The sequence below is a fragment of the Callorhinus ursinus genome, unplaced genomic scaffold, assembly GCF_003265705.2.
Source record: "Callorhinus ursinus isolate GAN/ISIS: 27379988/994484 unplaced genomic scaffold, GSC_fseal_2.0 scaffold70, whole genome shotgun sequence".
In the NCBI taxonomy this organism is placed as follows: domain Eukaryota; kingdom Metazoa; phylum Chordata; class Mammalia; order Carnivora; family Otariidae; genus Callorhinus; species Callorhinus ursinus.
Genome location: NW_027397132.1, coordinates 376910 through 401509, shown reverse-complemented (window position 1 = coordinate 401509; position 24600 = coordinate 376910). Strand labels below are relative to the sequence as shown.

The 24600-nt window shown below is 50.6% G+C and overlaps 1 protein-coding gene across 1 annotated transcript in view; it reads left to right on the top strand.

The window, feature by feature from the left end:
• Window positions 1–7323: 7323 nt before the first annotated feature.
• The window catches only part of MYH16 (myosin heavy chain 16), a 59496-nt gene continuing 42219 nt past the window's right edge, over window positions 7324–24600 (top strand). Inside the window, exons 1-14 of the mRNA XM_073886258.1 lie at window positions 7324–7533; window positions 10388–10531; window positions 11987–12143; window positions 12757–12784; window positions 13118–13214; window positions 14087–14179; window positions 15214–15277; window positions 15556–15654; window positions 17034–17137; window positions 17910–18048; window positions 18411–18679; window positions 20511–20681; window positions 22116–22295; window positions 23928–24054. Coding sequence (XP_073742359.1) covers window positions 7324–7533; window positions 10388–10531; window positions 11987–12143; window positions 12757–12784; window positions 13118–13214; window positions 14087–14179; window positions 15214–15277; window positions 15556–15654; window positions 17034–17137; window positions 17910–18048; window positions 18411–18679; window positions 20511–20681; window positions 22116–22295; window positions 23928–24054 — 1882 coding nt within the window. The remainder of the gene's footprint in view (window positions 7534–10387; window positions 10532–11986; window positions 12144–12756; window positions 12785–13117; window positions 13215–14086; window positions 14180–15213; window positions 15278–15555; window positions 15655–17033; window positions 17138–17909; window positions 18049–18410; window positions 18680–20510; window positions 20682–22115; window positions 22296–23927; window positions 24055–24600) is intronic.

The window sequence follows — 24600 nt, the reverse complement described above, 5'->3', positions numbered from 1 at the left end:
TCTGGTTGGGCAGTAGCTGGACCGTCCCCCTGAGGACTACACTTTTCCCACTTTTCCTACACTTTTCCGGGGTGTGGTGGCCTTCCCCTTGCCTCTCCACCCCCTACCGTTTCCTCTAAACCCTGCCCCACCTTATTCAGTAGTCTCTCCCTTAAACTCCAGGCTGTGACCCCATTGGAGTGTGCTCTCTCCTGCTGGGTCCCAGACTGAAAACCTCCTGCCAGGGAACACTCCTTCTCCCGAATCACTGTGAGTGGGGCCCCATTTCTTCTCGCTGACCCCTGCTCTCATCAGCCAGAAGATGAAGATCATGTGGGAATAAGCTGGAAGCAAGCGGGCTTTGGGTGGGGCATTCTGAGGATGGATTCCAGGCCCCAGCGCCCCCTGCAGCCTCTCCTGGATAACTGTCTTCAAAGGCCCCCTGAGAGGGTGCTGGGGTGTGGTGAGACCTCCCCTGCTCTCCCCAGAGAAGCTCCACCTATCTCTGTTGATTCTCTCTCTCCCTCTGCCCCTCCCCGCTTCTGCACAAAGCTCTGCCTGTTAGAAGTTCTGTTGCTAAAGAAATTGAAAACGACCCTCTCAGGTGATCAGAATTTGGGGAGCAGTTGATTGGCGGGAATAGCACCACAGCAGCATTGACAACAGCCATGCTTGGGGGCGTCTCAGCCAAACTCTCATTTTACCTTTGGGGGAGCTGAGGCCCAGCACGGAAGAAGTGCGGTCCAGCCTCAGGTGTGAAGTATTCGGGAAGAGCAGGTGCTAGGAAAGGTTCCGTGTCGTAATTGCTTATTAATCCAATTCTTCATTGACAGATCCCAGTTTTCAGAATACAATAATAATGCTGCAGGGATCAGTTGATAAAAGGAAGCGTCTGCAAAACATTAATGTGTATTAAAAGTTCTTTGGTTACCTCGGTAAAGTAGCTGCTTCCCAGGCCCAAACCCAGAGGGGCAAAAAAGGAAATCAGCTCTGCGCTCAGGTGGGTTCCTCTTTCCTTTAAGAGTGCATTAAGGCATCTACAACCTAAATACAAAATCTAAAACCGTACAACTCTTAGAAGAAAATGCAGGGGCAAATCTTCACAACCTTGAGTTTGGCAGTAGTTTCTTAAATATGATGCCAAAGGCACAGGCAACAAAAGAAAGAAATAGACTGGACTTTGTTAAAATTAACTTTTGTGGGGGTGCGTGGGTGGCTCAGTTGGTGAAGCGTCTGCCTTCAGCTCAGGTCATGATCTCAGGGTCCTGGGATCAAGCCCCGCATCAGGCTCTCACTTTCACTTTGGGGTCCCCCCCCAAATAAATAAACAAAATCTTTTTAAAAATTAACTTTTGTGCATTAAAGGGCATTATCAAGAAATTGAAAAAGCCTACAGAATGGGAGAAAATATCAAATATCATATATTTGATAAAGATCTAGTATGTAGGGGCCCCTGGGTGGCTCAGTCGGTGATGCGTCTGACTCTTGATTTCGGCTCAGGTCATGATCTCAGGGTCATGAGATCGAGCCCCCCCATCAGGCTCCGGGCCAAGTGTGGAGCCTGCTTCATATTCTCCCTCTACCTTTCCCTTTGCCCCCCTTCCTCCCCCCACCCCCGCTCACACGTTCTCTCACTCTCTCTCTCTAAAAAAAAAAAAAAAAAGATTTAGTATCTAAAATATATAAAGAACTCTTATGACTCCACAACAGAAAGACAAACAACCCAATTAAAATAAGGGCAAAGGACTTGGATAGACTTTTTTTTTAAGATTGTATTTATTTATTTGACAGAGAGAGACAGCGAGAGAGGGAACACAAGCAGGGGGAGTGGGAGAGGGAGAAGCGGGCTTCCCGCGGAGCAGGGAGCCCGATGCGGGGCTCGATCCCAGGACCCTGGGATCATGACCTGAGCCGAAGGCAGATGCTTAACGACTGAGCCACCCAGGCGCCCCATGGATAGACATTTTCCCAAAGATATACAAATGACCAACAAGCACATGAAAAGATGCTCAACATCATCAGTCATTAGGGAAATATAGATAAAAACCACAATGAGATAACATTTCACACCCACTAGGATGACCATAATTTAAAACACAACAACAAAACAAAACAAAAAGGAAAGTAACAAGTGCTGGTAAGGATCTGGAGATATTGTGAATCACCGGCAGGAAGGTAAAATGATTCAGTCGCTGTGAAAACAGGTGGTTCCTCAAAAAAACTGAACATGGGGTGCCTGGGTGACTCATTCAGTCAAGCATCTGACTCTTGGTTTCGGCTCAGGTCGTGTTCTCAGAGCTGTGGGATCAAGTCCCACGTCTGGCTCTGCACTCAGCAGGGAGTCTGCTTGAGAGTCTCTCCCTCTGCCCCTCCCCCACTCCCACGCATGCAGGCGTACTCTCAAAATAAATAAAATCTTATATATATAAAAAAAAAGAACATAGAATTACCAACTGACCCAGCAATTCTGTTCCTAGGTAAATATAAAAAAAAAAAAATTGAAAACCGGAACTCAAGTAAAGGTAACCATATGTTCATAGCAGCACAACTCACAGTAGCCAGAAGGTGGGAACAACCCACATGTCCATCAGTGGGTGAGTGGATAAAATGCTGCAGATTCATACAATGGAAAACTGTTCAGCCATAAACAGAATGAAGTCCTGACACCTGCTAGAACTTGAATGAACTTTGAAAACATGATGCTAAATGAAAGAAGCTAGGCACAAAAAGGTGACATGTCATACAATTCCATTCATACAAAATACTTAGAAGAGATAAAACCATAAAGATAGAAAGCAGATTGGTGGTTGCCCAGGCTCAGGAGAAGCTGTTTAAACGGCACCAGGTTGGGCGCCTGGGTGTCTCACTCAGTTAAGCGTCTGCCTTGGGCTCAGGTCATGATCACAGGGTCCTGGAATCGAGTCCCGTGTTTGGCTCCCTGCTCAGCGGGGAGCCTGCTTCTCCCTCTGCCCCTCCCCCGCCCACTCATGAGCACGCTTGCTCTCTCTTACGTGCTCTCTCTCTCTCTCAAAAATAAATAAAATCTTAAAAAAAAAAATAAAGGGTACCAGGTTTCCTTTTGGGCTGACGACATTTTGAAACTAGGTAGGGATGGTGATTGCACAACACTGCGCACGTACTAAATGCCATTGAGTCACTCACTTACAGTGGTTAATTTTATGTTAATTTGTCTCAGTTAAAAAAAAAACAAAAACAGTGGGAGGGGTGGAGATAAGGGTGAAGGCAGAGCTAGGAAGAAGGTCCTGCTGGCAGCTTGTCCTTTCAGACCCAGAGGACATCTCTGAGCTCAAGAAGGGTACAGATGGGAAAGGCAAGCCCAGCGAGGGCAAGGACTTGTGCAAGGTCACAGAATGTGTGGGAATCCGTGGAGGAATTGGAGGCAGGGCTTTAAGACTCAAAGCTGGCACTGCATCATGATGCCTCCACTGGCCATGGTGGGCTGGAGGGGGCCCGTGGCCGTGATCAAATGAGTGAAGTCCAAGCTCACACTGGCCTTCCAGGCGGACGAAGTCATCGACCAGTTGGTTATCTGGGCTCATCCATGCCAAATGCTTTGGATGAGTCAATTCGGGTCTTCCTCCTTGAGAGTCAGCCCCCTCCATGGGCAGAGTCCTAGCTTTAAGCAGAAAACTCATTAGCCTGCTGTTCTATTTCTGCCCACAGCTTGCACCCCCGGGCTGAGGTCATCAGTTTCCCCACAAGGGTAATGGGAGGAAAGAGAATGTCCTAAAATTATAGCATTCACTGATCCCCCCTGAGGGACCTGGGAGCATCCAGTCAAACTCTGGAAGGTGAAGCCAGCTGAGCCACCAGAGCCCTGAGGAGTTCTTTTCTTTTTTGAGGTTTTGCTGGTTCAGACCTGTTGGGCAGGTATAAAAGGGAATGGCCAGCCTCGGCTGGGCACCCAGTCTCTTCCAGTGTGGTCTCAGGTGGGTACCATAGGGCCTGCCGGGGGAGATGGGAAACAGGGAGGTGGGTGCTCTGGAGGAGCCACCTGAGGAAAGTGGGTGTAGTGATGGGAGATTAGCAAGGGGGAGCAGGAGGTGAGCATTTCTTGAGCACCTGCCTGCCCCAGGGGCTGCAGAGGGAGCATATCGTTCAGTGCTCCAAGGGAACTGGACCTGCAGGTGAGGAGGCAGCTGCTGGAGCTTGTGCTGCCTTCCACAGTGAGACAGGAGCAGTTGGGATTCGAACCCGGATCAGCCCCACTTCACTGCACCACTCGCCTTCCCTGGTTGGCCGGAGGGGGTCGGGGCAGGGGGGGAGGTGCTGGGTTCACCCAGAGCTCAATCCCGGCGGTGCCCTTCCCACACCGTAGTGCATCTCTGCTCCCCTGCCCCACCTCACACCCAGGACGCTTGCAGCTTTTGCATCCCTTGAGCTGAATGTTTTCTATGTTTTGTGGTTTATGATTTTAAAAACGGGGTCTGAGTGGTATCTGGCTGGTTTAGTTGGAAGAGCGCGTAACTCTTGATCTCAAGGTTGGGAGTTCGAGCCACATGTTGGGTGTACAAATTACTGAAAACAATAAACTTAAAAAAATTTTTTTTAATAAAAAAAGAAAGACAAAGTGGGTCTTAGTTATCAAAGATGCCTGGAGAGAGCTGTTGTCTGGAGGGACAGGAGTAGATTGAATATGTAGGGGGGCCTGGGAGGAGGGCTCACTACTGAGCAAGGGGCTGTGGCCCCTGAGAGGGGTGGGACCTGGTGTCAGAGGCCTGTACAGCCCTGGGGTGCAGCGCCTGGTCCCAGGGGTCTGTGCCCCAGGCCCCCAGGCCAGGACAATAGCAATGACACCTCAGCTTATGGTTCCTGGCAAAACCATCATAAAAACAAAACAAAACAAAACAAAACACAGAAGCAGCCTAACTGGACTAAGCAAAGGAGAATTTCTGGCCTTTCCTCCCACATTAGAACAATTTAAAAAGGTACCTAGCCCTCAGACACGAGCAGTTGCTTTGTTTTAAAGACAAGTCTAATGCATTTTAATCTGACTTTGCTGATACTTGCATTTCTTTTTCATGTGGATTTTGGTCTCATTTCCCTGGTGACTTCCATCTGTGTTAAACAGACGCAGGAAAATGAAGCAGCAAAAAGACAATGCAACTGAGCCAATGACAAAAGGAAGTTTATGTTGAGCAATCCGCTCTTCCAGGAGTGGGGAGGCCCAACGCAGCCTCAGCGCTGCCCAAGGTGACTTTTGGCAGAGTCGAGGGAGAGCCAAGTCTCCTGGGTGCTGGATGGACTGCTGGAAGCTCTCAGGACACCAAGAACTCCTAGCGCAGTGCTCCCCGAGGGAAGGACTCAGGATGAGTTAGGCAGGGTTCTCGCCCTAGGTTCCGGGGTCTTCAGTGGGGAAACAATTCCATCCTTTAACAGAAATGTATCATTCCCTCCCCTTTATAACACAGGCAACCAATCACGGTCCCCAACACCTGTGACTTTGTCAGCAATGGAAACCACCGTGATTTTCATATCACTGGACCATGTGGCAGAGAGTTTGAAAGATTGGCAGTTCCCATCATGGCTTCAGAACGATGTTGGGTTGTTAGACCCGAGGTCAGATCGTGTCATTTAATGCATTAGTGAAGAAGTACGCGTATCACTGTATCACACAGGCTTATTTACCATTTTGTTAATTATATTTTATTTTATTTTTTTTAAAGATTTTATTTATTTATTCATGAGAGACAGAGGGAGAGAGAGAGGGGGAGAGAGAGAGAGAAAGAAGCAGAGGGAGAAGCAGGATCCCAAGGAGCAGGGAGCCTGATGCGGGACTCGATCCCAGGACCCTGGGATCATGACCTGAGCCAAAGGCAGATGCTTAACCATCTGAGCCACCCAGGCGCCCTTGTTAATTATATTTTAATACCATTTGTTTCCTTGGTGATCCTATGCATTTTACTACCTGCATTTAAAACGTTCATTTTGTCCAATGGGAACACAGGCATCACCAGATGGCACAGGACGCCCACCCCTTTCCTCTCGTTCTCATTTCCTGTGAAATAGACCAGCTTTGGGGTTGGGGAACCCACAGAGAGATGGACCCCACAGAGAGATAAGACCAGGAGAAAGTGTCTGGCTTTGCTGACACATCTTGCCTGTCCTGGGTCAGCGTCTTCTGGAAACACCAGAGCCCTTGACAGGAAAAGCTGGAGCCCTCCTGAGGATAGCTCGGGGCAGCAGGAATTCTGGGAGGCACAGTCTGAGACCCTCCATCCCCAGCTGGCTTATTTAGAGCTGGAGGCTCTAAATACTCGGCCTCCAGAACAGCATTGCTGACAAAGAGGCTCACAACCACACCCTCCCCAAACTTTTGAGAAGGTTCTTCACCCCAAAACAAACTGGGATGCCCCTGACTTCTCTCTTTGCTACCATGAGTCCCCAGTTCTTCTTCCTGGTGGTTTGGTGAAATTGTCTGGATTTGGAGACCGAGAGGCCCAGGCTTGACCCCAGGCTAACCTCATCTTAAGAGAGGTAATCACTGAATCCGGGCAATTATTCTGGACCAAGCACTTCCTTAGCATCTGGCAAAGCCCGTAGACCTCAGCTCAGATTAGCGTTTTTAAATGCATTAAAAAAACAAAACAAGACAAAACAAAAACTGCATAGGGTTACAAAGGAAACCAATTGTATTAAAATGTAGTTACCAAAATATTTAAAAGTTAACCCGTGATATAGTAGTTAAAAGTCTACTTCTTCGTGAGTAGATTTAAATAACAGCTAACTGAGGATCTAATAAGACCGTGATTTCAAAGTTGAGATGAGGGTAAATAATATCTTGAGATTTCTGCAACCGTGCAAAAATGAAAGGAGACTAGCTGTGGTTTCTGTTGGGGACTAACCCAATAGAAACTGTGTTACTGGTGTGCTACTGGGTCTTGTGGCCTCTGTTCCAACCTTAAGGGAAAGAGAAAACCAAGTAGTAATTGTTTTCCTGTCCCAATTTCATGGTGAAAATCCTTGCTTTAACTGCCCCAGGCTCTCATCTTCTCCTCCATAAAATGAGTTTCCTGATCCCTACCTCACAGCCTCAGTGTAGGGGCATACGAGAGGGCAGAAGCAAAAGTGTTTTGCGGTTGGTGGGAGTGGGTACACAACTCTGAGGAGCTGTTACCTTGTTTCTAATTCTTGATTTTTAAGACGTAATGGCACCAAGACACCCAAAGTGACATGAGAGAAGCCACCCCCTCTCCCTCTCAGCATTTGTCCCGGGACTACCCATCAGTCTTGGCAAACCGGCCTTGCTCTTCCCTACAGCACCCAGGGAAGCCCTGGTTCCCGCCCTTGGTTCCTTCCTGCTCCTCCGTCAACCAAGCCGCGATGCCTGGTGGATACAAAGGAGAATGCGGAGACGATGTGGACCCGATGCCCTTCCTGGCACCTCCGGAAAAGGAGAGGATCGAAGCCATGAACAAGCCCTATGACATCAAGAAGTCCTGCTGGGTCAAAGACGAGAAAGAGGGCTTCATCGCTGGGGAGATCCAGTCTGAACAGGGTGAGCAGGTCACCGTGAAGACAATCAACAACCAGGTGAGTGGGGAATAATCTCCAGGATGAAACTGAGCGTAGGGAGTGGCAGACACCCAGGCTCTGCTGGCCACCCTCAAGAGGCAGGATGGTGAGGGGAGCTGATGCCTCTGAGTCCTGTGTGCTGGGTTCAAGTTCAGATTTGGCTGCATTCAAACTGTGGCCCTGGGCAAGACACTTGCCCTCTCTGAGCTTTGACTCCCTCCCAGTAGAGATTCCAACATGGTAGGACACACGGAAGTACTCTGTATGCTCTGAAATAGCACACATGTGCACGAGATTGTCGTGGGAGTTACTTATCTTTAAAGTCCCCAAGAGCTTTCATGTGGCGTGACAGTGAGCATCCCAGATGTCAGCAGTTGCACTGTGTGCCCACAACAGCACGAGGACTGTGAGGCAGGGCCCAGAACACCCTGGCTGACCTGGGGAGCTCTCCACCTGCACGCCCACAGATGGAGGCTCAGAGCCCCTTGCTGCACGGTGGCAGCGTGCTGGAGCTGGCTCGAACTGGCTTGCAAGGACCCAACACCCAACGCTAAACAACCAGGGTCTTTGCAGCCAAGTGTTAAACTTTTGGCAGCTTGATACCTTGGCAAATGTTATAAATCAGGGATTCCCCCCTCCCCCATATAGCTGGTTTACCAGCACACCACTCTCTCCACTGGTCTACACTGTGTCTGACTGTGAGGGTGACTTGAGAGAGGGGGTAGTAAGTTTGGTTCATTAAACCGCTACACTGCGGCAGACTCCTGGTAAGGCGCTGGATGTTTTGTTTAATCTTTCCATAATCTTATGTAGTAGGATTTTAGGAGTTCCTATTCTGTAAAGGATCAGGGAGGCACTAGGTAACTTGCCCGTGGTCACAAAGACAGTAAATGATGAGCTCATATTCAAACCTAGCTGTATTGGGCTCAAACGCCCACGTGCCCCCACGTCACCACACCATCTCCCCGTGGTGGGCCAAGCAGCAGGAGTGTGAGGCCATCCTCGGTCAATGTCAGGAAGACAAGAGGCCAGAGACCTTCTGGGATCAGAAGCTGCAACTGCTGAGTTGAGCTTTGTGCCTTGCTTCACTTCAAGGGGAGTGGCAGCAGGGAGATGAGGCTATCCCTGGGTTCCAGGGGGTTGGAACACGAAAGTCAGGTTTACTTCTCCAGAGAACCTACTTTTCAGAAGGGCAGAGCACCGCAGTGTTATAAGGAGTAATGTATGAGATCGTGGAGCCCCAGGGCCCTGGTTTGGATACACGTTAAGGACAGCACGTAACTTCTGTGAGCACCACCGGTTTGGGACAGAAAGACTGACTCACCTGACAGAATTCTAAGATAAAAGGCAAAGGGCCCTGTCCTCTGCCTGAGCCAAGAGAGAAGGTTTGCCTGAGGGCGAGGCCCAGAGATCTGGGAACTCCAGGAAATGGACTCTGAATAAAACCCAGCTTGATTTACCAGGGGTGTGGTGACCATTAGTGGGTAGATTTTCCAGAACTGTCAAGGTTTCAAATTATCTGCCTAGTGAACTCATAAATTATTAAAAGTCCCAGAAATCCCAGCATGTGTTCAAGCCTCACATCTCAGGCTGCAGGCAGCTCAAAGACGTTTGTTTTCTGGATCACATGTCCTGAGCTTTGGTCCCAGATGCTGGAACTTAAGAGCTGGTGCTAGTTTTCATTTACAGATGAAGAAATTGGAGGGGGGCGCCGAGGGGGGATGAGGTTTGCCTGCCGTGCACAGGCGCTCCAGACTCCTAACCCTGTGCTACTTTCACCCTGACACATTTACTGCTCAGTACTCATTGTATTATTATTATTATTATTATTATTATTGTCTTGTTTGCTTGCTTGCTTGCTTGCTTTCAATTTTATTCTTCAAGGTGGCTTGGGGGGAGCAGGGAAATGTCTTTTTTTAAGATTTTATTTACTTAATTTTATTATTATATTATATATATTTTATTATTGTTATACTGACAGAGCCACTCAGGCAACCCCTTATTTATTTTAGAGTTAGAGAAAGAGCAGGGGGAGGTGTAGAGGGAGAGAGACAAGTAGACTCCATGCTGAGCACAGAACCCAACGGGGGACTTGATCCCACGACCCCAAGATCATGACCAGAGCTGAAATCAAGAGTCGGACCTCAAGGGCACCTGGGTGGTTCAGTTGGTTAAGCGTCTGACTTCGGCTCAGGTCATAATCTCAGGGTCCTGGGAGGGAGCCCCGTGTCAGGCTTGGCACCCAGTGGGGAGTCTGCTTCACCCTCTCCCTCTACCCCTCCTCCCACTCGTGCTCTCTTTCTCTCAAATAAATACAATCTTAAAAAAAAAAAAGTCAGACTCTCAACCAACTGAGCCACCCAGGCGCCCCCCGCATTTTTTTTTCAATGAAAAATTCACTGCTATTTAGAAACTACCACCAATTCTCAAGGCAGAGAGCCAAGAGTCACATCTCTGCAAAGTGTCCCTGAGATTGAAGAGCAAGTTCTGCTCAGCTATCAGAATGGACTTGGCAGGAAGAGAAGCAGGGCCCAGAGGTGCTCTGAATGTAGGGATGGAATATGATAGCTTATAAGGTGTTTTATGGGATCCCGCTTAAGGTAATATAGTTCGCCCAGCAGCCAGCCAAGGAAGCTGCTGTCATCCCTACTTCAGAGGGGAGGCAGTCAGGACTCAGATGGCCTTGGAGTCCCTCCTCAGCCCAGCCTACACAGTGGGACATGGCTGGACCAGGAGTTGGGCCGACTGGTCACCTGACTCCAGCTCCTTCCAAGATATCAGAGAGCATGTGGTACCTTGTGCCAGAGGTTGATATGGCTGTTGACTGTACTATTTCCTAATTCCTGTTGTGTCTTGACACTCCCCCACCCAGACTGTCACTGTGAAGAAGGATGATGTCCAGCAGATGAACCCCCCGAAATTCTATCAAGCCAATGACATGGCGGACATGACTTTCTTGAATGAGGCCAGCGTCCTGAACAATCTGCGCCAACGCTACACCAACATGAGGATCTACGTGAGTGCCCAGGGCTGGCGGTGGGGATGAGGGGTGGCTGCAGATCTTCTGAACCCCTCTCCTGATGGGAAGGGTACAGCTGCTACTCTACCTTCCCAGCAACCATCACATGGTATGGCTCAGACAAGGGCACAGGGACCATGTTTCTGACACGTTAGAACTTCCACTCTAAGCCTTCAATGTCTCAGTGACGGTGCCACCTCCACAGGCAGCTGATAACACCTCTTGCTGAGGTTGTCATCTGGAAGCCTTCCTCCCCACCACACCCCTGGAAACTCTCCCATCAAGACATCATTTTCCCCCTGCTGACTTCATATGGCCCTGTTAGATGTCAGCCCCGTCCGTCCAACCATCCATCCATCCATCCGCTGTCCACCCCGCCCCCCCCCCCCTCAGATAGGACTGGTGGGAAAGAGTGACTCAGTGGCAGGAGTCCCAGGGTGATACACTGTGTGTCATACTCTCAACTCCTTAAGTGGGCTCTATGTCATCTTCCTTTCTCTTTCTTTCTTTCTTTGGATCACTTTCTATTTAATATGATTACTTTTAAAAACTCAATTTGTATATGGCAGCTATGCTAAGAAGAAGCTGGGGCAGGGTGGGGAGGCGTTTATTCCCATTTGGGCCAAAGCGGAAGGTTTTAAAGTTGAACTGAAAAGAGGCACGGTGTGGGGGACAGGGGTATCAGGTGGGTGTGAACGTCCAGCAAGGAGGAGGACAGTCTGGCACTTATGGATGGGGACCCACAGACGTGGCCATTTTCTACCCTCCCTTATTCCCCCTCAGATAATTTCTTCTCCTACCTCATTGGCTTTTCCGATTCTTTTTTTCTTTTCAATGGGACGATTTCCTTACAAAATTGCCTTGTGATGAAAAGAGAAGTCGGTGCCCCTTCTTAAAAGTAGATCAAACCCAGCTGCCCACCAGGAGGGATTGTGCCCACACAGGGAGGGCTTTGCAGCTGTTAAAACACCCCAGAAGTCTCTCTGTGAACTCATGGAAAATCTCCCAGATAGATTAAACGGAAAAGGCAAGATATAGAACAGTATTATAGAAAGCTATCTTTTTGCTTTAAAAACAAGAAGGGGGGTGGATAAGAAAGCATGCCTGGATTTGTATGTATATGGAGCAAAAACCATGGCGGGGGGGGGAGGCGGGCACCGAGCAGCTGGGGGGACTTTTTCCCCCGAGTATTTGCCCATACGGTGACTGTGTTATCTATGCAAATAATTAAACCAAAGGAAAATGAGACAAATGTATAGATGAAAGCAAAGGATTGTTTTGCTCGCTGACTAGACGCTCAGATACAGATTTTGCCTCCTGGAGGGGAGGCCACTGTATGTCTCCAGGCTGGCGGCGCCCTCCAGCCAGGCCGCTCTAGGGCAGGCTAGGGCTTGGAGGGAAGAGGGCACCAGGAGGAAAGGCCAGCTAACTGTCTTCCTCACCTCCCACCAGACCTACTCGGGCTTGTTCTGTGTGACAGTCAACCCCTACAAGTGGCTGCCCATCTACGGAGCCCGTGTGGCCAACATGTACAAAGGCAAAAAGCGTACGGAGATGCCACCACACCTCTTCTCCATCTCTGACAACGCCTACCACGACATGCTCATGAGTGAGTGCGGTGAGGCCTGCTGGGGGTCTCGGGGTGGGCCACAAAAACTCTTTTTGCCATCGACTCCAAACGCTTTAGAACCACGCGCTACCCAGTCCCAACCCTGACTCCATACCACCCATTGAAGTTGTCTGCTACGTGCTAAGAAGCAGCAGCATGTGATGATAACGCTGGGTACCGGGGCTCAGTGAGGGCTAAGTACCAGCCCTACCTCACGCCGCATCTCATCTGAGCTTCACAGAAACGCGGGATACCAGGCTAAGTAACTTGCCCAGGATTCAAGTCAACACTTAACCATTCCCTGTATGATCTCTGCTGTATGGCATGGTGGCCCATGAAATGATTTTTATTATGTTGCTTATGACTGGGTAGCTATATAGGATGGGGATGGTAAATTCTGGGCCCTTCTGCAAAGGTGCATGCTGCAGCGGCAGACATGTGGCCGTGGACCCCAGAGGACCCAGGTGTTTGGGCCTCTGCTGGTTGCTGCAGCCCACCTCCAAGCTGGGTGAGATGCAGGGAGATGCAGACTGATTGGCCAGGGTGATGTCAAATGTCTAGTTTCTAAGTGTTTCCTAATTACATCTTCCTGTTGCTGTTTTCTTCCCTGCAGATCGTGAAAATCAGTCTATGCTAATCACGTAAGTGTCCCTTCTGTCTCTGTCTATATACATATAATTAGGTTTGTGTCTTACACATGTAATTAAGCCTTCTTAGAATTAATTGGTGGGACTTTGTATGGAAATCTGCAGGCTGTGAATGGGCTTAGCAGGACATCGAGGCTGCACTTGTGAAACTGAGCGGGGCGGGTGGGGGGGTTCTGTGTCCTCAACCCCACCCCCCAACTGTCTGTCCCCGTCCCGGCTGAGGGATAAATCATGGCCACACTCAGCCTGCACCTTTTATTGCTTTGCTTCTCTGTGGCCAATCCCCTCTTCGTGTTTCACTAGTCTGCTCCTATTTTCCACTTGCAGTGGAGAATCTGGTGCTGGCAAGACTGAGAACACGAAGAAGGTCATCCAGTACTTTGCCAACGTCGGAGGAACTGGCAAACAGTCCTCAGATGGAAAGGTAGGGCTGATGGGCACATTCAGTCTATCACCCCAGCCCACCCTGTCTGTCTTCAGGCACACACGGGAGGGCACACACAGGTGGGCACACACGGGAAGGCACACACAGGAGGGCACACACGGGAAGGCACACACAGGGGGGCACACACAGGTGGGCACACACAGGAGGGCGCACACGGGAAGGCACACACAGGGGGGCACACACGGGAAGGCACACACAGGAGGGCGCACACGGGAAGGCACACACAGCAGAGCCCATGTGACCCTCGCAGCTGTCCCGTGGGTTTGGGCCATTTTACAGAGGAGTAGACAGGCTTGAGGAGAAGGGTGAAACCACATAAGGAGAAGGGGGCCACAGACGTGGGGGTCCTCCTACAGGATGTATTCTACTGCCCCAGGTCACGTCCGTCCCCAGAAGGGCAGATGGCAGAATCGCTGGTGCTTGGCAGGGGAGAAAGGAGAACACCAGCTCCTCCTTCAGCTGCTTCCGCAGACCCTGGCAGCCCGGGGGCACAAGGAGCAATAGCTGGGCCAGTGGCATCTATAAAAGCCCACAAAGCAGAGGAGAGTTTGTGAGGAAGATCAGGGATGCCTAGGAAAGGGTTCTCAGCTCACTCAGGAGTCTCTCCAGCAATAGCAAAGCACGGAACAAGAGCCAAGAAGCAAGGCCTGTCATCTGCCAGGTGCCCCTCCCATGTCAGGGCCGCAGAGGGACAGTCATCAGGTGGTGGCCCTCTTCCCGGGTTCCTTCCTGCCCTGATTTCCAGGCCTCCCAAGGTCCTTCCCCTCCTGGCTCCTGGCTCAAAAGCCACAGTCCTTTGAAAGCCCTGAATCCCCAGGCAGCACCCAACCTTGTGTTTCTCTCTGGATTAGGGGTCCCTGGAGGATCAAATCATCCAGGCAAACCCTGTGCTGGAGGCTTTCGGGAATGCCAAGACCATCAGAAACAACAACTCCTCTCGCTTTGTAAGTGTGAGCAGCAGCAACGACAGCGGGCGGTGGGGGGGGTGGGGGGGTGTCATCACCACGTTCCAGGTAAGGAAATTGGGGCCGATTTAAACACGCAAATGGAATGAGGTGAGTCACAGCATCTCCTTTCCAGAGATTTTTAAGGTCTTATCTGTCGGGGTCTATATCAAACAGAGCCCACGTCAGTATTTAAACCCAGGGGCTTGAAAGCAGAGACTTGGTAACACGGTGATGGAGAGGCTGAGAAGTCAGACGGGGGAGCCAGAGATTCACATCGGCTGGAAGCTGCAGACAACTCCCCCCATCCCTCCCCTCCACCTCCTCCCTGTTGGGAGGGATGCAGGAAACGTGCTGTTCCCCAGGGCCCTGGTGGATTCTGGAGCTAGCTCAGCCCTCTCGTGGGAGCTCCACCTTCCCACTACCTGAGGGCTGTCCAGGGAGGACAAATGCCCGGGCTTCCCTCCTGATTCCCAGTCTTCTGCTCAGGTCCCTCATTGTCTGAGCCAGTGGGCTGGCAGGGAGCCTAGGTAAACAGAGCTGGGCAAGGAGGAAGGGAAAGCCGGTGAGAAACAGAGGTGAGGGGCAGAGGGGCCAGGAGCAGCAGAGATGGAGACACAGAGACACCTATTTCTGGGAGAATTTACCAGTGCTTCTAGCAAAGGTCAGGGAGAGGGAGGCAGTGTCTCAGTAGAGAGACTCAGGAGTGTGCCCCCTACACCCTCTGGCCAAATTCCCACCATGTCTGCCTCTGAGCAGACTTCCCAGTGGTCCCAGCCCCTCCTGCCAGTGCTCCTCTCCCCACAAATGTCCACAAATGGAGCTACCCCACGGAACCTAAACTTTGCTCTAAGCCCTGTCCATCTTCTCTACCCCTCTGCATGGGTAGTCCGCGGCTCCACGTACGGTGACATCTGGCCCAGTTACGGTCCAAACAACGAGCGCCCTTGGAATTCATGGGGGCTGCCAATGAGGGACTGTGTTGCTCTAGAACTACCTGCATCCTCCCTCACGACCCTCTCCTCCCTGCTCAGGGCAAGTTCATCCGAATCCACTTCGGAACGACAGGCAAGCTGGCTGGAGCTGACATCGAGAGCTGTGAGTTTGGCCCGCTTTGGAGGGTTCTTCTGGGGCGGGACCAGCTACACAGTGTGTGGAGTCCAGTGTTGTCTCATGCCCGGGGGACTGGCCCTGCTCCAGGGCTCCCCTCCGTGGGCAGTCAGGCTCCCAGAAGCTGTGTCCGGGGCAAAGGGTATGGCCCCCAGACTGGCTATGGCGTGGAGCTGTATGGAGAGGGGAGCCCATTGGCCATGGCACGCCGCACTCCAGACAGAATGGGACTGTATTTATGGACATGTTTGCATCTTCCTTTCCAGATCTCTTAGAGAAATCTCGTGTTATCTCACAGCAAGCCGCTGAGAGGGGCTACCACATTTTCTACCAGATTCTCTCTAACAAGAAGCCTGAACTCATTGGTAAAGATCTTTATGTCTGTCTGCCTGCCCCTTAACTTGCTTTGCCTCTTGTTTCAGTAACAAAAAGTGTCCTGAGGACAGAGGGTCCAGGGACCTCTCCCCACCCCCCGGTGGTTCTGCAGCAATCCCTTTGAGTTACATGCCTAGGTTACAAGGAACTTTCTCAAAGTTCTACTCACATCCCATCTTCACGATGGCCTCGTGAGACTTAACACCACTGTTGGCCCATACCACAGATGGGGCGTTGGAATGCCTGCAACTCATGGCCAAGACACAGACCTGGAGAATGGGGCTTGGACCTGCTGCCTCTGGGCCCAGTGCTGCCTCTGGGCCTAATGAGCAGAGTATACTCACTCACTCACTTAGATGTTCTTGTGCAGGCACCAACCTGCTCAACTGTTCATGGCAGACCTGCTCAGGGTATAAAGTCAGTGGGGGAGGTGAAGACTCAATCTTCTACATACACACCTCCTAACCCTACCAGAGACTAGGTACCATTCCCCACTCACAACTGGGCTTTATTTGCATCAGACACACTGTCCTTTTTGATTAATGGATGGCATTTTGAAACTGGAAGACTTCACATAAAAAGCAAAGCAAAACACCATCAACTTCTTGGTTTCTCTGGAGTAGCAAAAGATCCGGTAGCCATGGGCCTGCCCTCCCACATGGCACTAATCAAGGCAGCTGAGTGGTGGTGGCCCCCTTGGATGGAGCACAAGCTCTCTTGTCTACCACACTCCCCACCAGGCCTTATTACCTCCCTGACCCTAGAACAGGGTGACAGCCAACATTTATCTTCCTTCTCGGTTGGGCTCTAGTTTTTCTCAACAGTAGAGATGAAGGAACATGAACATATTTCTCGCACCCATGTCTCTTCCCAAAGTAGAAAAACAAAGATAGACCAAGAGAGGCACATGAAGAAAAATAGAAGTGGGTATATTCCTTTGTGAAAGCAACAATATCCATGCATATTATGTGCAAGTGATTGTTGCTGTCCATTGCAGACATTATGTTACCTCCTGACTTAGAGTATAAACTGTTCTTTATAGGACAGAGGAAGGAGAACGCTATGAATTAACTTATTCCAAAAGTATCTACAGGGGGCCCAGTAGGCTCCAGGTACTGGGCCAAGTACTGAAGGACACAACCAGGTTGCTGAGACCCTCTTGCCACCCTAAAGCTCATTGTGTGTCCCATTCAAGTCCCTCCATGACTCTGGGTGATCCCAGACGGACCCTGTCTTATCCAGCTCTGTAACCCCATGATGCCCACCATATGCCGGGCACAGGGGAGGCATTTAGGGATCCAGCTTAAAATGGAAAGAGAAGAAAACCACATGTCACTCAGCTGCCAACCTGCTTTCCTGCTCCTGGCAGAGACTTTGCTGCTGGTCCCCAACCCTAAGGAGTACCACTGGGTGAGCCAGGGCGTCACGGTGGTGGAGAACATGGACGACGGGGAGGAGCTGCAGATCACAGATGTGAGTGGAGCGGTGTGGCTGGCACATGGCAGGGAGAGCCAAGACAGAGACTGTGGGGGCCCTGCATCACTGCCACCAGAATTGGGGTGGGGGCCACTCCGAGTGGCCGGGCAACAGCCCAGATCCTCCCCTGGAGGTCTCTGATGCTGCAGCTGGAACTTCTCTCCAGCCTGTCACAGCAAGTGGAACCGAACTAGGATTCCATGGAACTGAAAGGGGCCATGTACGCCCGCCTGGCTAGAAGCAACCCTCCTGTCTCCTCAGTTCCCACGGCACCCCGTCTCTCCTCGTACGACATTGAGCACCTGTAACTTCTGTTAGGGTCTGACAATAGAACTGATTCCTGATGCGCCTTTGCCTTTCCCTCTCCTGGTTCCTAGCATGAAGCCTTAGCAGTAATGATGATGGTGAGGATAATGTGACTTCCCATTTGTTATTATGTATCAAGTGCTATGTGTCAAGCATTGGACTAAACATTGACACATCATTCTGGTTTATTCTTATGACCACCTATGATCCCCCTTTTGCAGATGACTAAACAGAGACCAGGGAGGGTAAATAAATACAATGACTACATTGCAGAGCGTCTGGTCTGAGCCCCTTGGAGGGAAACTGACCTGACTCCGGGCCAGGGTGTGTCTGATCTCCAGAGCCCACGCCTGTACCACCGGGGCCACCGTGGCCCACAGGTGCCACCCCCACAACTGCAGGGCCACGGCTCTATTCTGTGGAATGAGAAGCCAGGAGTGTCTTGCCTTTCTCTTCCCTGCAGGTTGCCTTTGACGTGCTGGGCTTCAGCCCAGAGGAGAAGGTCGGTGTTTATAAGCTGACAGGGGGCATCATGCATTTTGGGAACATGAAGTTCAAGCAGAAGCCCAGAGAGGAGCAAGCTGAAGTGGACACCACGGAGGGTGGGTGTTTGGCTGGGGCTGTTCATGGAGGCGGCGGCCAGTGGCAGGGGCTCACGGCTCTCTGAGGCTTCATGCACATTTCAGAGACATGCTGTAAACCAAGAATGTTCCTTGGACATCCAGACACTGATAATCTCAGAGAGATGTGACAGAGCCACGATTTTGGTTTCTACGCTCTGCTTTGCCACTTGACCTTGAGCGAGCGTGGAAACCATCTCAGACGTCTCTTTTCTCATGGGCAACACGGCGTCTCTGCCACCTTCTCCTCCCTCCCTTCCCTAACCACAGTAGATGGTGCTGGGTTTCTCTGGGGTAAGGCGTCATGTTTCTCTCATTCACCTGCTTTTTCTGTCCCTACTCAGTGGCTGACAAAGTCGCCCATCTCATGGGTCTCAATTCCGGGGAGCTCCAGAAGGGCATCACCAGGCCCCGGGTCAAAGTAGGCAATGAGTTTGTGCAAAAGGGCCAGAACATGGAACAGTGCAACAACTCCATTGGGGCTCTGGGAAAGGCCATCTATGACAAGATGTTCAAGTGGCTGGTGGTCAGGATCAACAAGACCTTGGACACCAAGATGCAGAGGCAATTCTTCATCGGGGTGTTGGACATCGCTGGCTTCGAGATCTTTGAGGTGTGCCTGCCCTGGCATTCTGTTCCTGCTTTGGGGTGACCATTTTCCTTTTAAAAGCTACTTTTCACCATGGTTCTCTTGTTTCTCCTCTTGGACCTGGGGCAGGCCAATCTCAGTTGTTTGCTCTTGGGTCTCTGACTTTTGGCATCCAGAAAGTTGCATCTTCATTTGTATGGCACCAAATCATAAAGAATGGGGTGAACATCCTGGACAGAATGCGTGGCGTGCTAGAGCCGGCCTGTACTGGCTCGTGAGGGCCGATTGTTGAGTTTTCAGGAATTTTGTGATTCAGTTGATAATCATGTTGATACATGACATCATGTTGATTGATTTACACCATGGAAATCGGCCAACACGTCAAATCAGGCTCTTTCTTTCTTCCTTCCTTCCTTCGTTTCTCTCCTTCTTTCTTTCGTTTTTGAGAGAGAGATTAAGCTGAATTACCAGCACAACACTGTTAGCCTCCCACTTCTTTCCTACACAAGAGAGACTCAAGGCTCCTCACAGACTGGTGTTGTGGGTCAGGAATATTTTACCTTTGTAATTGGAGGCAGCATGGCTAGGAGTCCGTAGATCTGGTTCTGGACTCAAGTTGGCCCTCAGCTAGCTGTATGGCCTTAGGAAAGTAGCTACCCCCCTCAGAGCCTCAGTTCCTCAACTCTAAAATGAACAGGCTGGAAGAGATGATCTATAAAGTTCATTTCACTCCACCATCCTATTATTTTAAGATTTCCACTGGCCCCAGATGGATTTAAAAAAAAAAAAAAAAAAAAACAGCTTGGCCCAGAGGCACCTGGGTGGCTCAGTTGGTTGAGCGTCTGAGTCTTGATCTTGGCTCAGGTCTTGATCTCAGAGTCGTGAGTTCAGGCCCCAAGGGCTCCATGCTGGACGTGGAGCCTACTTCAAAACACGCACACACGCACACACACAACAGCTTAGCCCAATTTCTTCCAGGCTCTAAAAGGTTAATTTGACTGCTGTCTACAGTAGAATCATTTAATTTCATAGGCAGAAGGTGGCTTAGAGTTTCCAAACTGTGCTCCCTGGCACCCTGGGAAGCCACTGATGGCCAGCAGTGGAGGGCCTAGGGGAAAGGAGGATGCTCTGCGCCAAAAACAGAGCATGTGCAATAAACAAACAGGGTTCGAATCCCAGCTTGGCCACTTCCAGGCTGTGTGCCTCTCTTTCTCCACCTGTTAATGGGGACACTACTCATTCTTGCCTTGTAAGGTTTTGAGCAGGTGCAGCTCACTCAGGGTCTGACACAGGGGCGGGCTCTGTGATTACAATGGCACCTCTGCTTTAACCTATTTTTCATGCGGCTGGAGCATGAGATTTCATTAAGAGAAAGCACTCTCTGATTTTTTTTTTTTTTTAAGGCTTGTAAACTCCTCAAACCCTTTCATCCTACAGATGAGGATAAAAAAAAAAAAACTGCACACAGAGAGAACTGTCCAAAGGCACACAGGGGGTCAGAAGCATAAAGCCTCTCAAATGATTTCTATCCTGGAAAGAAAATGATTCTTTCCACAATGATGTCATTAACCACACAAGGTGGGATCTGCGGTTTGGGCCCCGCTCCCCCACAACCCTGCTCTGCAGGTGCTAAGCTGCTCTGGGCCTTTGCAGGGGAGGGTAACCGAGAAGGGCTTCTTGCAGGGCTGATGGAGGACTGCCCGGTGGTCAGCATTCAGGCCTCTGGGGCAGCACCTGACAAGAGTTGGCCCTCAGTAAATTTGAGCTCGGTTTGTGCCTCAACCCTCAGTCCTGGTCCCAGGGAGGCTGTGTCTGGGTCCTGGCTGACGCCCCGCTCTCTGCCCTCCCACTCCAGTTCAACAGCTTCGAGCAGCTGTGCATCAACTTCACCAACGAGAAGCTGCAGCAGTTCTTCAACCACCACATGTTCGTGCTGGAGCAGGAGGAGTACAAGAGGGAGGGCATCGAATGGGTCTTCATTGACTTTGGCCTTGACCTACAGGCCTGCATTGACCTCCTGGAAAAGGTAACCTGCTGCTCAAAGGTGGGGCTGAGAGAGAGAGGCCAGGGCTCTGTCCGGGCTGTGCCTCAGATGGGGATTTCACTGGGGCCTGTGGGGAGGTGGCACTAGCAACATTGCTAATGACCTTGGTTGCTCTGGCCTCTAGCTTCCTCTCTGCAAAATGGGTATGACAGTGTTGCCATGACCACTGTTAGTTGGGCTATTGGACGCCTAGAGTCACTGGCTCATCCTAAGCTACCATATGTGCATGTATGTGTGTGTGGGGGGGTGATGTAGTACACCCATTTCACAGATGGGAACATTGAAGCACAGAGAAGGGAAGTAACTTGTCCAAAGTCACACATCCTGTGAATGGCAGAGTCAGGTTCTAACCCAGGCAGTCTACTGGCCACCCCTGTAAACACACCATAGGGAACGTTTTAGCAAAGGGCCTACTTCAAGAATATATATGGTTTGATCAAATGCAGAAAAGGGATAGAAAAATGACACTAACAGGACAGATGACAGAATCTGAACAGTCTGCTCATAGTATTGTAACAATGTTAATTTCCTGGTTTTCATTATTTTTACCAAAGTTGAGTTAACATTTCGAGAAGTCCGATGAAAGACACGTAGGAATGCTTCGCGCTCTTTTGCAAGTCTAAAATTACCGTGAAGTAAAAACTTAAAAAATAAAGGAAAGAAATAACAATATGTTGTCTCTGAGGCTCAGCCTAGGGGCCATCATAAAGAACCTATCAGCAAGGTGGCCAGGGGTTTCTGATGTGAGACCAGCCTTAACCTCCCAGGAAAAAAGTCTCCAAAAACAGGCTGTGTGTACAATCCACCTGTCCCCTAACACCTACAAACACCTCCCTGTCCAGCTGTCACAGAACCTGAAATGTCCTCACGTTTGAACTTTGGGGTTAAGCATTGCCCTCTTCCAGAAATCTTCCTTAGAAATCCAAACCCTCCATAGTTTGGGGTGCGGGGGACAGCGTTTGTGAGCTCCCTCGTTCTGTGAGAAGAGACCTAGAACCATCTGTGGCCCCTGGTAGCCAGGAATGTCCTTGAGGGCAAGAGCGGATAAGAGAGTTAAATGCAAAGAGAACAGGGGTCACTGACTTTACCATTTTCCTGAGGGCCAAGACTGCCTGGCACCACTGTTTGGGAGGGATTAGCATTTGGGGAGCTATGTAGCCCCTTCTGACCTCCATCTTTCCGTCTGTTAGAGTCAATGAATTCTAGCCTCTTGTAAGTCTGAATGGCCTGGGCATTTGAAGACCAGACTGTGGAGCTACTGCACCACTACCAGGGCTCCTTGCCCACAGTTCTGCTTCCTGGCCAGCCACCTGGGTGTCTGGGGCACCCCTCCCACTGCCCCCAGGCCAACACCTGAGTGGCCCCCTTGGGGTCCTGTGGCCTCCTGTAACGCCATCCACCGCTCTTCCCTTCTAGCCCATGGGTATCTTCTCCATCTTGGAGGAACAGTGCGTCTTCCCCAAGGCCACCGACGCCACCTTCAAGGCAGCCTTGTACGACAACCACCTGGGCAAGTCCAACAACTTCCTCAAGCCCAAGGGGGGCAAAGGCAAGGGGCCCGAGGCCCACTTCGAGCTCGTCCACTATGCAGGCACCGTGAGTACCCCCTCGGTGCCCCCTGTGGCCACCTTCCTGCTGCATTCGGCTCTGGCTGCTGTAGGTCCTTCCTGCCCTGCCCTTCCTGATGCTTCCTGCTTCTAACTAGCACGGCCGCCATATAGCAGGGTGATCGGCTCAGTGAAATGACCTCTGACTCATACTTCCTCATCACTTCTCCCTCTGAGATTTCCAAAGCAATCCAGGGAGCAGACCGCCGTTGACGCCCTCAGACCCACCAGGGCCACACCATTGTCTACAGCCCTTGGTTTGACGGCTGAACTGAGATCTTGGACAGAATTTCCAACACTTGCAAAAAGAGAAAAGAAATGCCACGAGCCCACCAATTATGCCCCAATTGATTAACTTCTTGCTCTGGCAGCTCATGGCCACCAAACCAAAAAAATGACATCTCTGGAGTGGCTTTTTCCACTCATGACAAACTTAGTCCTTGGGGAAGAGGGAGTTAAGTGCCGCCAGGACTCGGGTTCTATATGAATAATGGATAGGGGAGACAAGGTTTGTTCAGCCAGCTTTTAAGAATGAGTTTGGTTTCCTTGGGATTGCAGTATTGCCGTAAATGCTGTTACCACCGGCGTTCGTCGAGCCTCTGTGGGTTTAACTGCAGGCAAACAGCAGCCTTAGAACAGAGCTGTCAGGAAAGCTGCTGTTGGATTGGGCATTGGGGCCAGGAGTTGACGATCTCATCAACCATAACAATGCCAATCACTTGGAAAATGAATCGTGCCAATGCCTAGAGCAAACGGCGGGTTGGGAGCCTGACCGAGGTCCTCTACCTCACCCCCCTCGATGAAATGAGAAAAACTCCGTATTTGTAGCAATGGAATGTTCAAAGTCTAATGGGGCCTCTGCACCACTAAGAAGGCTCTAAAGTAAGGGCCGGGGGTGAGGAACGTCTATATGCTATATAGGAGAAGGAAAGCCCAAAGGTTTTGGCTTCTTACCTGCTTCTCTCAGTTCCTCATGCTCAGTGGGAGAATCTGAAAAGCGCTTCCTCTTTGCCTCTCCAGCTCGGGTCATGTGGCAAAATGGGAAGCAGAAATTAATGAGGACTGGGAGCCCCCAGTTCTAGATGGATGGAGCCCCCCCTTCAACCAGGCAATGGCCAGGGGATATGCGCCCTTGAGCAAGGAGAGACCAGACACCTGTGTAGGGAGCTCTTCATGTAGCTCGGGATTTTGCTGGTCAAGGCCAGTCACTCACAGCAAGGGCTGAGCCTGGAAGAAGATCAATCCACCTGGGTAGAAAAAGAGCCAGAGGTCAGGCAGGCTCAGAGTAGCCAGCGAAGCAAGACATGCAAGAGGAGGTCACAGCCTGACAGAAAGTAGCTAGAGAGTCATGGTTTGTTGGAAAAGCTCGGAGACAGGGTGGCCTAAACAGGGAAACTGCAAATGCCCAAGAAAGCAGATAATAGGGACTCCACCTCATACTGTGGTTCAGGGACATCCCAGGACTCCAGAAAAGGTCAAGAATGGAAGCCCCCAGAGATGGGGTTGAAGGTTGGTCCTGGGAGCCCAGAGCAAGCTGAGCTGTAGATAGAAGTTCTGGCTGTGGGACCTGGAAGGCAGAGTCTGGACCTGAAGGTAACCACTGGCACTTGCCCCCCTCCAGGTGGGTTACAACATCACTGGATGGCTGGAGAAGAACAAAGATCCCCTGAATGAAACAGTGGTGGGCTTGTTCCAGAAATCATCCCTGGGACTCCTGGCCATTCTCTTCAAAGAAGAGGAAGCTCCAGGTACAGCTAACCCCTTGTTGTGTACAGTCTCCATGGGCTGATGCCCTTTCGCGACCAAAATGGAAATAAGGAAACAAAACTCTCTTATTCAACTCTTGCTAAATGGATGAATGAATGACAACTTGCTTGAGGTAGGCCATGGATGATGGTGCAATGGAGAGATGCAGATGCATTCTGGGAAATTCCATCAACTGAATTGATCCCTGGGCCCGTATCACCTGTAGGTGGAGCGATACTGCTTTGGAAGAGTTGAGGCCCAAATGCTGTGTTCTTATTTTCTGCTCCCTGTTCTCCTCTGTCTGAGGCAAAGGCCAAGCCCAGCCCTGGGACACACCCCAGGGTGGGAGCTGTCCAATGTGGCCACCACTCAGAGGGGCAAGAACTACAAATTTCCTCGAATTCAGAGATGTTTTCACCATCAACATGCAATTCCTCCAGATGGTCTGTGGGCTCCTCTTCCTTCCCAGTGGGAATAGTGTGTCCCCCTGTGTAGCCCTAAATCGCAAAAGGATACACACTCTTCTGAGAGCATAACACCCCTTTTGA